Here is a 15,322-nt window from a genome sequence, read left to right on the forward strand (position 1 = left end):
AAGAGGGCAAACAGATATGCAAATACAGGTGCATTTGATAATGCCAACACATGACATATAGAACACATCACACAACGTTTCCTGCTCTGAGGACGAGAGCAAGTTGTCATGCCAGGTTACCCACCTGATCACCACCACATCACACTTTTGGACTCCTTTAAGACTGTAATTGTTATACAGTATCGCCAACTTGGGGCAGAAAACATAGTCTGCTTTTATGAAATCTCATTAAATATACATTATACATCTCCATTGAATATTAAATATACATACTGTACTCTACGGGCCATTCCCCATATAATAACTTCAGTTGAAGGACTTGATGCAGCAGCGACAAGGCTGTTCTTGTTTCCATATACATGTATTAGTTAAGTCACACACACACACATATCAAAATAAAATAGAACATGTCTTATTGACTTGATATTTGAAGTCATAAAAGTGATCAGTTACAATAAATGCTCTTTGGAGGTCATTGTGGCATTTAGCATCTAAGCTCTAATGCCACCTGGCTCATATTTTCTTTTTTCTCGCCATCCGTATTTCTTCAAAGCAACAGCGTGCACCGGTTCTATGTACAGAGAAGCACATGGGGAAATGACTAACAGTGGCACACATTGCCATCACACCAAAGCATTTGACGCTTGACCAGTTGTCAATCATGCCAGCACGTTCAGGGCATCGCTAAGAACCTTCAGGTCATCCTTCAGGGACTCCAGACCTCCACGGATCTTCAGGGGGTTGTCCAGCACCTCGATGCTGTATGTGTAAGGGTCAAACCGCACAGAGAAGGGACGCTTGATGCCTGCCACATATCGCCTGTCACAAGAAACACATGAGCAAACTGTTGGTAAGTAGTCCTTATTGTCCACTTTCAAATCCCTTCGAGACTTGGTCTGACCAGGAGTATAACAATTAACATTTCCTAAACGGCATGGTTGACCCGCCTCCCTTGGTTTGCTACTCGTTGTTTGCTTCCCGACAAAGTGGGAGGAGTTCCCGATTGTTCTGGAGTTCAGAAACGATATTTGTATTGGTCCTGGCCTGACTAGAAGCAACGCTGAAGTTGTTGCGTCACTAGGAGGGCATGGCCTGGCTAGGTAAGTCCTACATGTGTAACTGTCATCTATTTGACATTGTCTTATGTTAGTGTTTCTCAGCAGATGTTTCTCAACGGACAGAGATGAGGTACAAATCATGAATGGATGTAATCGAATTTGATAATCCACAAAATACAAAACATAATGCCAATGCCAGACAGACAGAGAAATTGAATTGGGAGGACAAATGGAGAATAAAAACAGACACAATTTCCTTCTCAATCATATCTGTCACATAACAGTTCCATAACACTCTGGAGACACGACATGTATGGCGCTGCTCAAATCAAATTTGAAAACATGCAGCATATATATAACAACCTTCCACATACTCCATATCATATTGTAGGTTGACACTTTATAGTAGAGTTTGCTTGTTTTTTTGTATGTCATAAGATACCCTCACCCCTAGTGACACATAAAATGTGTCTCATCCAAACCAGCAATTGCTAAATAATTTGCACTCCAGTTGCAGACAGTTGTATATTTGATCTGATAATTATATGTTGATGCTGCTTTACCTATGAAAAACACTACATGTTCCATGAGTCACATTGGCGTTGATTACCTGAGCTTCTCTTTGGCATCCATGAAGCTCTCGGAGACGAAGTAGACAGACTGGTAGTTGTAATCTTGGTAGGGCTGAACCGCTACCACGTCCGGGTCAAACTCCCTCCTCTCAGGCTCATCAGACAGGGCGTGCTGCGGAGAGCACATACAGAGATGATTTATCTTTACATTCTTATATTGGATAGGGACAAAACCTGTAAACATTGCCATCTCCTACAATATTGATAAAGATTTCTCCCTTTTGATAATGAAGTCTCCGAGTATATGTAATGAAAACATATGAAATGATGAAAATGATAAGCTGAAATAGAACTGTAAAAGCCACTGCAACGCACTCAAAAGAAGTAGCTTAACAAATGTAGAAACCCAGCATAGAAAACAAAGAATTTCCCTAGCTACTGTGCGTGAGTGCAGAACTGTTGTTCTAATGATTAAACTTTAATCAGGTAGGACCTACAGCATTTTCTGGAAGGGAGTGAAGATTAAAATGGATTTTAAATGGTCAAGGTTAGGAGTTGCAGAAACGACTGCAGTCTTCTATCGCCAAAAGGCACCAGACTTTAGTAGCATTGAAAGGTGCCGCGTGCATGAAGATAAGCAGAAATGGCTCTAAATTATTCATTAGATAGTAGGTGAGTGCTTGGCAAGACTAATTTAATTAAATCACACTTGGGCATTCGTTTGGCCAGCTTTTCAGACATGAATGGCTTTTTTTGTCGTGAGACCGACAAAAAAGTCCCAAGTCATCACAACCGAAGTCAATAGCTATTAGTTCATTACAAAATAAAGTTCAAATTGGCCTTTATCAAACAAAGCTGGTGATATTTTATGGACGTGTGATTTTACAAATGACGATTTTTATGCTACAGTCAGCCTGCACTATTCTTATATGCTCGCTCAAGCTATTTCTGCTGGGACTGGTAGCACCGTATAGTAGGCTATTGTATGTGGGTCCTGATTTGAGGCATGTTTTAGTCACATCATACCAGTCAGAGTGCAGTTCTCTCTGACCTTTGTCTGCACTCACACTTCATACAAATGCCCATTTCACCTGAAGTGGACTGGTGGCTGGATGTTGGGTGCTGGGGTGACTCACCACTAGTTCCCCATAGGAGGAGAGGAGTCCTGCTCCATAGGCCTTCACTGTCCCAGCCTGCTTACACAGGCCAAACTCCACAGTGAACCAGTACATCTGCAGCGAGAGGGGGGTTGAGTAGAGAGAGGGGGGGGGGTGTAGAGAGAGAGGTGGGGGTAGAGGGAGAGAGAGAGAGAGAGAGAGAGAGAGAGAGAGAGAGAGAGAGAGAGAGAGAGAGAGAGAGAGAGAGAGAGAGAGAGAGAGATGGAATTGGGTTGGTGTGTGTGTGGGTGGGTTGGTGTGTGTGTGGGTGGGGGTGGGGGAGGTTCATTGAGGTCCTGCATTAATAAGTATCCAAAAGTCTGCAAGATGATATAACTTTTTTTTTAATTTGCATATCAAAGACTCTTACCGTGGACAGTTTCTCTATGTCTTCCTCACTGGCTCCGAGAGAGGCCAGACCAATTGCCTAGAAGCAGAAAAGGATTTAAAAAGTTAAGAACTCACTTCAGTGTCGTGTCATCTTTAAAAGCTGGTGAACGCCGGTGCCATTGAGCACCTCTTGCAGTACCTACCTGGGAGAACTGTGCAAATGTCTTGTCAGCCAGTATGGGAACATGGCCCAGAAGTTCGTGAACACAGTCCCTACGACAGAAAGGCAGGGAAGTAGTCAGAATGACACTGATCAAACCAGGGGTTCAACTGTTTTTTTTCATGTGGAGGGGAGATACTCTTTACTAATAGAGCTCTATACTTGACACCTCTGTAATATCATGTAACAGAAAGGCCTCAGCTGCATTGCCCAGAGGAGGAAGGGGGGAGCTGAGGAGCGCATTACTTTTGCCCAATTAGAACTGTAGGTAAAACATTTGGAGGATCCGAGGCAAATTAGCAAAAATATACACTGATAAGCTTATAGCTTTTTTAGTCCCTCACACATGTACTTTAAATGTCAGCATGGTAGCACTCACGGCTCTGGGGAGTGCATGGGTGAGGACGCATGGCGGATGTACTGCGTGCACTGGAACACCCGGAAGGCCAGACTGGCCAGGAAGTCCCTCGCCGATAGCAGCCCGGCCACCGGCCGCAACGTGAAGCCTGTGCGCTCTGTTTGGAGAGGAGAGGAGAGGAGAGGAGAGGAGAGCAGAGGAGAGGAGACAAGAGGAGAGGATAGGGGAAGAAATGAGAGCAGAGGAGAGGAGAGGAGAGGAGAGGAGAGGAGAGGAGAGGAGAGGAGAGGAGAGGAGAGGAGAGGAGAGGAGAGCAGAGGTGAGGTGAGGTGAGGTGAGGTGCAGGAGAGGAGACGAGACGAGACGAGTCAAGACGAGACGAGACGAGACGAGACGACAAGGTGGGAGAGGAGACGTGCAGGAGAGGAGCGGAGCGGAGCGGAGAAGAGAAGAAAGGAAGGGAGACAAGAAGTACAAGAAAGGAAAGGAAATCAAAGGAAAGGAAAGGAAAGGAAAGGAAAGGAAAGGAAAGGAAAGGAAAGGAAAGGAAAGGAAAGGAAAGGAAAGGAAAGGAAAGGAAGAGAGCGGGAGAGGAGGTGTGAGTGGAAGAGATGTGGAGAGAACATATGAGAGGAGAAGAGATGACACAAGATAAGGGGAAAGGAGGAGAGAAGAGCAGAAGAAAGAAGGAAAAAGGCAAGAAAGAATAAAGGAAGGGGATAGTAAGATAAAAGAAATCAGATTATTTGAGTAGTCTTCTGTTAACAACCAATAGATTGATCTGCCCTTTTCCCTGTTTATCCAGTCAATGTGTTCAGTTCAGTAAAACAAAAAAACAGAGGTATTGACAAAAAATTCTGCCCAAAATCTTTTTCAGTTTCCAATATAATTTATTACATTAATATCATTATAATTGCTATGCCAATACTAGCATCACCACCACTAAATAATTGTTCAAACATATCCGTGCTTGTGAAGAGGAAGGGGAAGACTAATGAGTTTAGAATGTTAGCCAGTTCAACAAACAGGACAAAGAGTGTGGTGCCTCCGTCGCCCACATTTAAACACGGCTGTACAAGGCTCAGTACACACAGTCCTTTTTCACTGATTCGTTGATTTATTTTTTCAGCTTTCAAAGCAATCTAAATGAAGTACATAAAATAAATGCTTGTCTATATCCATTATTACCTGATATGTGCATCTCTCCCTGTAGTTCTGTCTGTCTTCTGTCTGTGTATATTTCTCTTTGTTTCTTTGTATTTGTATTTGTCTTTTTGTCTATGTCTGTCTGCATGTTTGTTGATTGAAAATCTGTCAGCACTGTCACTGTTTCACAAGGCTCTCTCTTGATGATTGCTGTATTGAATAACTAACCCAACAGTGAGAAATCCTATTGATGAAATGAAGAAAAAATGATTGAGAAATCAACAGACATTCAAACACGTCGGCAGTTTTCTAGCATATAATTGCAAGTGCTAACTTAGTTGCTGTTTACATGGAGAGCTGTGAGCAGCAGTGAGTTTGACAGGCAGGCATGGTGTTGGCGTAGCAGTAGTGATGGCAGGCAGCAAGGACAGATGACTGCACAGGCCTAAAGGGCCCAGGCCCAGGGGCCCAAGAGTCAAGGGGGCCCTGACAGCCAAGCCTCTATAATTCTTTTCTCATACTGCGCTAAAACCAGACTTTTACCATAATTATTTTCACATTTTGGTCTCTTACATCTAACATGTGTGTGTGTGTGTGTGTGTGTGGGGGGGGGGGGCTTTCTTGTTGTCTGACACAGGGGCCCATGGAGTAATAATCCATCCCTGGCCGGGCCTGGGTTAGTCAAGTCAAGTCAAATTTTGTATTTGAATAACACATTTGTATTCACATAGACTCAACCCATCTCTTTTTGGAGGCCTTTGACTTCTAGTGTCCACAAGCACACACCTACACACACTTACACTGATATCATGTAAAGCGACCTTAGGTGTTTTGAAAGGCGCTATATCAAACAAAGGTATTATTATTATTATTATTATTGTTACCTTTGAGGAAGCAGGAGACGTCCTCCAGCTGGGGGATGTTGTCGGGGGAGTAGCCGCAGTGCTTCTCCAGCAGCCGGAAGGCCTCCAGGTGCTCGCTGCAGGCGTGGGTGCTGTACAGGTCCCTCAGGGTGCCGTATACCTCGCGCCTACAGTACCGTACATACAGTATCAACAGGCACACGACATACATGACATACACGCATACGCGTAAAACGCACGGATGCATGCACGCACACACATGTACAGACAGAGAGAGAGAGAGAGACAGAGAGAGAGAGAGAGAGAGAGATGCATGAGTGAGTAATAAACTTACAGTAATATACATGTACCGTACAATAACCATGTACCTTAACACCCATCCTCACAAAGTCTGTACCAACCACACAATAATATGTAATAGCACCACTGACTTGACAAATACACACACAGTTGTCAAACAAATGTACAAGAAGAAACAAAACATGTACTGCTGTTTCCAAATGAACAAACTAAATCAAACAAATACACAAACACAAGCAAACTCAATTAAGAGTCAGAAGGGGAACAAGGCAGAGTGGGAAACTGCTCCAGCCAAGGCAGTTGATCCCTATAGACTAGAAGACCGCCCATGGTGCCTATTCCACTGGTGCTTATTTGACACAGCCTAAAATGCTTACTGGCTTGTTCAGCCCCGGCCGTGATTGAGTTACTTCAGCATGTAGCTCAGGAAGAGAAAAAAAGGGAACAAGGCAGCAGAAAAGCAAACAATTCCCCCCCGAAACAATTGTGTTATTGAGAAAGGAAAGCCCAGAGGGACTGGAGGGGAACAAGATTAAGTCAGTGATACACTGAACTGGCTCGGCTCTGAGTTGCACCAATTTGATTTGAATTCAGCATGTTACAGTCGCACTGCCTCCAGGCCGGTTTGATCTTTGAACTTGCCAACCAAAAAGTGAATAACTAAATGACTGAAAGAGGGGTAAAATAACAATAACTCAATGATGCATGAAGTGAGTTTGAGATTTCTTAAGAAAGCTTAATTTCTCCAAATCATAGTTTCTTTCCAAATCAAATAAAATTCAAAATATACTTCATATACAGTGGAACATGGCAATGGTTTGTCAAGAAAATTCTTTTGATAGATCAAATCAGCTCCGATTGGTTTCATGCCATCTCCTTGGGAAGTGAGTGTGGAGACAGTGGAAATGGCACTGCTAATGATGGGTGTGTGCGCGTGTGTCGGAGGAGAAAAAAAAGAAATCTAACAAGCAGGCGGCACAGAGACATAATGACACCACTTGTCACACTCACCATGTACCGATCTCCTCCTCTGTGTACTCAACCCGTGGTATACGCTCTCCACTAAAACAAAGAGAAAACAGCATAAACTGAAACATCCACGACAATTGAAAGACAACGGCATTGATTGATGACTTGAAATGGTGTTACTGTGTATAGATTATCTGCTTTACTGCTTGTATTTGAAGGCAATTTCTCCGATCATCTTCCTCCTTTCCCTGTAGACTGGATCAGTAAATCCCTACAAAAAACAATAAGACATTACACGTACGGTATGTAACAGCCTATCATCAACCAGCTGAAGAGTTTCAACAGAGATACAGGTGAGGAGAAGAATCACAGACTCACTGGATGGTCCTGATCTAGGTCGGGATCGAATTTGGTAACCAGATGATGACAGTGATCTAGCTCCGTAATCTTCTTTGGAAACCAATGGACTAGAGAAAAGAAGAAGGAACGATTGAAGGAAGCATTCAAACTCTGAACTTCAGTGACTGCATATAGTATTTCCTCATATATTGTCCACCCAGACCTCTTAGATGTGGAGAATCAGTCAAACTGGTTCAACCCACCACTCACATGCTGTCAGATTCTGGAACATCCTTCTCTTGCACATTAAAACTGCACCTACCTTACTGAGTTTTAAATCCAGACTTAAGACCCAGCAGCCCTTTGCAGATGCGCTATTGTGATGCACTCTCTTATTACCGTTACATTCTTTTAACCCATTGTGTCCTGGAGCGACATACACGCTGAATTAAGGTTCTTGGGATTTGAGCTGTTTTATTAAACATGTGGGTATGTCAGAGCTGAATGAACACATTCTAGTGCAAAGTGACGGTTCTAGCTTTTAAATGCAACTTATTTCATGCTTATATGTGCTTCGGAGGCTGAGATATTTAGGTTTTAACAGGGAGAGGGCACCCTTTCCCAAAAAGGGCTTAGGACAAAATGGGTTAATTGCATCTGCCGCTACCAGCACCATGCACTGCTTTAACATTGTAAAATTACCACACCAAGCTTTTATTGTTTAAATATTGTAAAGTTTGTAATATCATGCTTACATTTTTTTTTAATTTTCCATTTACCATTTCATTATTTTGTCTTAATTCACACCACCCCAAGTGATTCTTCGGTCATTACACGGGTTGGAAGAGACATTTTCTTTCATTCAAAGTATAGAGAAGCCCAGCACATCTTAATAGAGGCACTTTTGTCTTCATGCCAGACACCTTCGAGCACGGAAGATGTCAATGCCTTCAAAGCAAGTTAAGCTGGATCAAGTATGTCCTTCAATGGAATAGAAAAAAACATCATAGTCGCCCCTTTTCCCTGTACAAAAGCCTTGAACCCTTAGCCACTGCTTTGCTCAAACTTATTTGCATCAAAATGGAACTTTTTAGACATCACTGATTAGGGCTAATTGCTGCCTATTATTATGTCCTCTTTTGTAAGTCGCTTTGGTTATAAAATGTGTCTGCCAAATGTAATGTAATAATGTAATGTAATTTAATTCAGTCTGGTTACAATGCACGTAAGGGGACAAAGAAAAGTCAGACTTCAGTTTTGCCCTATTACTCATCAATTAAAGAACTGCAACCATGTTGAAAACATTATTTCCCGTTGGAGAAAAACACTAAAAGCTGTTTCAAAAGCAAGAGTATAGAACAACGAAAGCTCACATTTGACTTCTTTGGTGGTGCGCACGTCCTCTGCGATGCGCCTGATGGAGCTGACCAGGGTGCTGACGTCCGACAGGTGGACCTCGCACTGGACGAAGTACTCCAGGTCCTCCAAGCCGTCTCGAGGCTTCCTGCTAGGACGACTCTCTAGGTGGTGGATCTTGGACTCAAATGTCTATGGAAGTAAGTCATATAACAAGAACTGTTAGTAGTCCCCATAAATAATTAACAATTTCACTCTAATTTCACTGAATGCACGCTCGCGCCCTATTACTTTCAGAAAATCTATGCATGCGACAAAAAATTAAAAAATCCTTGCATCCTAGCCTAAATTAAAAATGAGTACCCCCATGGTCCGCTTATAATAGTTTTGATGTATTACATTTTAGTTATTATGCAACAAGTAATGGCACAGCTTCTAGTTTGAGTCAAGCTTAATAATCAAAGTAATGCACTCTTTTATGCAAATGCCACTATGTGTTAGCCAGGCTGTCACCACATATGCCTCTGCTCAATTGCATTTCACTCCAGCAACAGAGCAAGAGACTATGCACTTTTGAGTGAATACAATTTCAATAGGAGGCAATAACTTTATAGGCACTGTGCATTGGAGACTGTGATTTGCTAATCACATCTGAATTCATTATGACCTTTGACAATTAAATTACAATTAGCCTGTGTGCTGAAATCTGGTTAGGAAAAGCTGCAAGGCAATAGCAGCTAATAATGTGTAGTCACAAATCACTTAACCCACAGGTCTTTTTGCAGAGGGCTTCATGCCATTTTGACTGTAAAAATATATATAGAGAGAGAGCTTCCAAAACATAGAGTAGCAATGGTTAATGCAAGTTGACACCTGTTGCGAGCCATGCAGGATACTTGCATTTCATTATCAGAAAATCACATAAGAGTTCTTACCTCAAAAACCTTCAGTGCCCGAGACAGCGTGGGGCTCTTTGACCGTTTTAAAGTGAAGAAAAGATTGAGCAGTGCCTTTCCGTCGTCCTCCTCAAACACAATCTGTTCGTTCGCTTCGGCAGCCTCAGCTGCGGCAGCCGCTGCCTCCCTCTCTTTCCGCGCATCTTCTATCAAACTCTGTCTTCTGCCTACAAACCTTGGGGACTGTATTGCAGGGAACATCGAAAGACCCTTTCATTACAGCAAAACTGAAATCGACGATTTTTTAACATCTCAGAAGTAAGAAACTGTGTTTGAAAACTCATCTAATTAGGTACCAAAAAACAGCTGGGGCATCCTTACCTGTGTGGTATCGGTAGACACCGTTTTACATCTCCAAAGGCGCTTTACAGCGTCAATGCAGTGTATGTGAACCTGTTGCATAACTTAGACTTAGTATTCTGTCTACACTAAGTTGTCTTACAAATTTCGACTAACTGGGTCTTAGGTAAGCTACGCAAAAACAAATACGCACGGAGGCGCGCGGTGCAACTTTTGGACAGCTATAAGCCAAATACGCGAGGAAGAACTGCTGTTTTATTCTAAAGTTCTAGAAACTGCTGCCTTACAGATTTATACACGTGGCTTACCGTAATTGAATCCGAGCGTTCCAATTCAGAAGCTGCCCGGCGGATACTTTTGGTTGACGAGGTTGAGCTGCTGGAATTGGGCATGTTTGGGTAGATATACACTCCACTCTCTCCACTAGGAGTTGGGACGCTATTGTCTTTCTACTCGAAATGGCTTCTGAATCTTGCTCCCATGTCGTTTCCTCTCGTTTATATAGAGGTAATTTCTCTTTACTGACGTCAAACTCGGAGACCCTCGACGATTCGCGAGGAAAAGCTTGCTCAGTAGGCTTGTGTAGCTTCGACTTTTCTCGAACTCGTGCATATAATTACGCACCTAACACGTCACCGTATTATATGTGGCAATTAATGTATGGCAAACAACAATGGCATAATCCTTGTGCGTAAAAGTTGCATTCGTGGGGTAGGCTACTGTACTTCAGTGGACAGGGGTTTCTCTCATATTTCAGTTTTATGGAAAACATGGTCATGTGATGTTTTTTAAAATGCATACAAAACTGTACTGTAGATAAATATGGAAGATTTTAAAAACTTTTCAACCATATTAATTTGGCCATATAACCAGCCATTAATGTGCCATTACATTATGAATTCACATGAAACAATAATAATGATTAAGATCAATGAACCTGTTTGGTCACTAAACTTTTTGATAGCTTTAACATGCTGCAACATTGTGGTCAGTGAGGAGCACAAAGCTGATTCCCATTTTCCTCTTGGTAACCTTTGTCCCTCTATGATGCCTGCCTGGATGTAATGCTCTTGTCCAGCAGTCTTCCAAACCTCATCAAATGATGGTTATTCGGTCTCTGTGTGCTGTTACACCGCTGAACCTCTGACAAGGGTTGCATCCCTTGCACAGGGACAGAATATGTTAAAGAGCACTTGGATAGCCACAGGCGGTCAGACAAAAGGGCTACTTTTATTGAGAAAGACAGGACAACGGAAACAGATAAGAAATGCTGACATTAAGACATAAAACACACACATTTTCCACTCTGTTTGGAGTCCTACTGTGCATGAAATCCATCTGAACTAACTACTGCACCATTCTGTTAATTCAGGAAAACAGCATGAGTTTAAGCTACTGTCAGATGAAAAGGTAATACGCCTATTATTATAAGTTAAATAGCAAATTTGTGCTATGAATATATAATTCAGTAAGAATGTAATGTATATTTACACACAACAAGGGACACAAATGTATTAAGGATCCTTACACATTTCAATTTAATACATTGAAAAGAGTGTTGCTCAGTTAATTCATTTTATCTCTGGCCTGGTGCAAGGTCTATGTCCCCAAGAGTGCATCAATTATAATTGTTGATTCTATCCCAAGACTGCTGGTTCATTGACGACGGGAGCAAGACCTAAGTAAGTCCTTGGGATTCTCCAAGCTTCACAGACCTCTGACATATTTGCTCATGAAACTTGGCGAGGTGATGTAAAAAGCCTGCCTTTGCAGGTCACGTTTTCAGATCAAGTGTAAGTGAAATGTCACCGCCTTTACATGGGTGTGTGATTGACAGCCGTACACACACTAACTGACTTGTCACGGTCAATCCATCACTCACTGACTCACTTCCATTCCCATCCACACTTGTTGTTTATTCATCTCCTCCTCCTCTCTTTGCGTCTCCTTCTTTTGGAGCGACTGAATGACCGTGCCCACACACACTAGGACCATGCCTGCAATTAAGGCAATTATGTATTGATTCTGCACTAGCGTCCTCATCGCTTGGCCCTTTTGAGATCGCCCCACCTAATTGTAAGACTTGAGGACAGTGTAATTGCACAGTGTCCAGCTGGGGTGATTATTCGTCATCCTCCAGTCTTCCTTTCTTCTTCTATTAAAGGCTGCCTCTCTCTCTCTCTCGTGTGTGTGCGTGTGTGCGTGTGTGTGTGCGTGTGCATGTGAGTGTGTGATGACTCATGTAGCTCAGCGGATGGAAATGTATCTGTACATAAATATTTACCTCAAGAGATGTCTTTTGTTGAGCAGAGATTATTTCTTGAAAGCTGTTTTGTCAACATGGACGGTACAAATGGTAATGATCCTCACCATGGGGCTCCGTGCAACTCAGTGCTTCTCAAACTTTTTCAGACTTAAGGACCACTTTGCCCCAATTTTGTTTTTCCTACGGCAACCCGTCAACTAAATTGATGAGCTTGCTCATGTTTTAGGTGCTACAAATTCAGATGCAGATCACTTTTGTTTTACAGGTCTATATTACTGTGTATTACTTGGACTTGGACTTGGAAAATGCCGGCTACATTTGTAGAAATCCCCTCACGGACCACTTGTGATCTTTTGTGTGCCGTCAGTGGTCTCTGGACTTTGGTGTGACTGATGCTTGATGACAGTGAGTTATTCACTTTGGATGTTGTGCCATATTGTGCGTAGAACGAAATGTAGAGGGTGCAATTGTTGAATAATTTGGGAATCTATGGCCATTGTGTCTGTTATTATGAACTGGGACACGCGTTAGGAAAAAAGTAATACACAAAGTACGACAAGTGATAATATGGGTCTTTGAGTAGCCATTTACCGGACTTCAATATTTAAAGTACAATTGGCTGGTGTTGTAGCACCTGGTGTGAGTGTTCAATATTTGGGAGTGGGGTATATAATAATGTCTGTGAACCACCAACTACTGTAAAGTAGTAGTAGTAGTAGTATGAGTATACAGTTCAACATTTTAACACAAGTTCTGCAGGTTGTGCACGACATGAAAGTGAGTTGAAAGTACTAAGTACAGCACGGATGTCAATCTCAGGCCTGGGGCCCAAATCTGGCCCTTGGAGTAATTTTATTCGGCCCACGAGGTAATTTCAAATGATACCATAACCATAAATGTATAGCGTAACAAAAGTGGAACGTGGAATTGGGTGTGTCACAGGAATATGGGCAATGAAACTGCTCATACTCATATTAAAAACAATATGTGCAGGCACATTTGAACTACTTACCATATACAATGGGAAAGAGTGTGTGTGAAATTTAACTATGGGTATGCAGTGCGTGCACGCTCAACTTTAGTCCACTTTTTAAAAATAGGTATTGATTTGGCCCGAGATTTTGTTCCAGATTTTTAGTTTGGCCATCTGTCAAATTGAGTTTGACACCCCTGTGATTTTTAGTTCGGTCTTCAGTCAATTTGAGTTTGACACCCCAGGTGTACAGCGTGCGGTAGGGTTTGTATCATTACCCTGCTCCCAGGGCTAAGCAAGTCTCATATGCCATCTCCCCCGTCCAGTGGTGTAATCTACTTTTTTGTGGTGGGTATACTGTATATTTGAGCATGTTTTGAAGTGGGTATACTGTATATATTTCTGCTATTCTAAATAATGGATCGATCCATTTTAAGCGGGTATACTGAAACCCCTGATATTTTGAAGTGGGTATACACTGTATACCTGCGTTCTACGTAGACTACGCCACTGCCCCCGTCTCCCACGACCACCATGTCAATGAGAGTGGTTATCAGAGGATTACTCAACAGACCCCCCATCTGATATAGTGTGGAGCTGACGGGGCGGTCATTCATCCTGCTTTCACCTTGTGGATATCCACTTAGCTCTCAGGTCTTTAGTGCACATATGGACACATGCACGCACGCGCACACCTTAAATTTACTTTACCAGGAATTAATTGCATTCTTCATCACAGTGGCGATTATCTTCCTTGTCTAAACCTGAAAGACACACACACACACACGCGCACACGCACACACGCACACATGCACGCACACACGCACGTGTGCAAACACACACACGCACGTGTGCAAACACACACACACACACACACACACACACACACACACACACACACACACACACACACACACACACACACACACACACACACACACACAATCCTATTCCCTTGCCATTACTGATTAGCCCTGGGGCCCTAATTGTTACTGGAGAGGGCTGAATGTTGTCTGACACTACAGACGCAGGCCATTCTAAAGGTTAGCTCAGTGTAGATGCACCAATCACTGGTAGAAATTAAACACTCGTGCACATGATAGTGGTCAGGATCTGACGATTATTTGTGCGTACGCCATTACATGGGCTTTGTTATAATGTACTGTATTTTCATTTTCCTCTATCAGGTAAAGCTACTTGATTTGAAAGTGTTTTAATTAGCAAAGTAACATAATAATCCTCAAAACATTTGGAAAAGGTCTGAATGTATGAATTGCTGGCAATAATTGACTTTCTAATTAATGTCAATACTTTTAGAGGAATAGTGACAGTTTGATGGAACACTTTTTAGTACTCTCTTGCTCTTAATTCGTCATCTCTCTCTCTCTCTCTCTCTCACTCTCACTCTCTCTCTCTCTCTCTCTCTCTCTCTCTCTCTCTCTCTCTCTCTCTCTCTCTCTCTCTCTCTCTCTCTCTCTCTCTCTCTCTCTCTCTCTCTCTCTGTCTATTGTGCTCTGATGTTTAGCATGGCTATAATTATGACGGGGTGTGATTGCTCCACTCCATGCCCAGCAACAGCTGCCAGCCAGGCAGGAACAGTACTGTGTGCAAAGTGGCTCATCATGCTAAACGGTGCTCTGTGACTTTTTCACACGTGGAAATTGGGAGGAAAGTGGATGAGTCTCTTCCATGGGGTGCTGGACACCCAAGACAGCCAATGGTGTTCAGTCACCACCAACACTTTGATTTGACAGCACTGTGACTTTTTTCTATTCTCATAAGCAGTGTCGTGGAGGATAAGTGAAGGACAAGGTAAACTGAGCTGGACTCCCTTCTCAAACTTCGAAGTTTGGAAAAAACTGAGTTTATGCCATGCTGTTTTTTCACCCTATTGTTTTTTTTCTGTATTTTCGAAACACAAAGTTTTTAAAATATATATATATTATATATATATATATATTATGTATTTGTATTTTTACGACTTTATATTTGACGGGACAGTATGAGAGATGACCGGAAATGAATGGTAGAGGAAATGGGATAGGGATAGATGCAGAGAACTTATTTGAACTGATGCCTCTGAGCGCTGTGCCACAGCAAACAAAAAACCCCATCACAGTCACTCTATGTTGACTATTATGTGTATTACAGACAACTGT

General features: G+C 42.4%; 1 protein-coding gene across 1 annotated transcript in view; it reads right to left on the reverse strand.

The window, feature by feature from the left end:
* Positions 1 to 15,322, reverse strand: part of th (tyrosine hydroxylase) — a 33,648-nt gene that overhangs the window by 59 nt on the left and 18,267 nt on the right. The window contains exons 4-15 of the mRNA XM_063196599.1: positions 9,604 to 9,807; positions 8,686 to 8,860; positions 7,352 to 7,440; positions 7,177 to 7,244; positions 7,016 to 7,066; positions 5,726 to 5,871; positions 3,717 to 3,852; positions 3,321 to 3,390; positions 3,158 to 3,214; positions 2,767 to 2,862; positions 1,669 to 1,802; positions 1 to 819 (exon numbers count right to left, since the gene is read on the reverse strand). The exon at positions 1 to 819 is cut by the window's left edge and continues 59 nt beyond it. Of these exons, the coding sequence (XP_063052669.1) occupies positions 660 to 819; positions 1,669 to 1,802; positions 2,767 to 2,862; positions 3,158 to 3,214; positions 3,321 to 3,390; positions 3,717 to 3,852; positions 5,726 to 5,871; positions 7,016 to 7,066; positions 7,177 to 7,244; positions 7,352 to 7,440; positions 8,686 to 8,860; positions 9,604 to 9,807 (1,386 nt within the window). The 3' untranslated portion in view covers positions 1 to 659. The remainder of the gene's footprint in view (positions 820 to 1,668; positions 1,803 to 2,766; positions 2,863 to 3,157; positions 3,215 to 3,320; positions 3,391 to 3,716; positions 3,853 to 5,725; positions 5,872 to 7,015; positions 7,067 to 7,176; positions 7,245 to 7,351; positions 7,441 to 8,685; positions 8,861 to 9,603; positions 9,808 to 15,322) is intronic.

This window comes from Engraulis encrasicolus, chromosome 4 (genome assembly GCF_034702125.1).
Source record: "Engraulis encrasicolus isolate BLACKSEA-1 chromosome 4, IST_EnEncr_1.0, whole genome shotgun sequence".
NCBI lineage: Eukaryota > Metazoa > Chordata > Actinopteri > Clupeiformes > Engraulidae > Engraulis > Engraulis encrasicolus.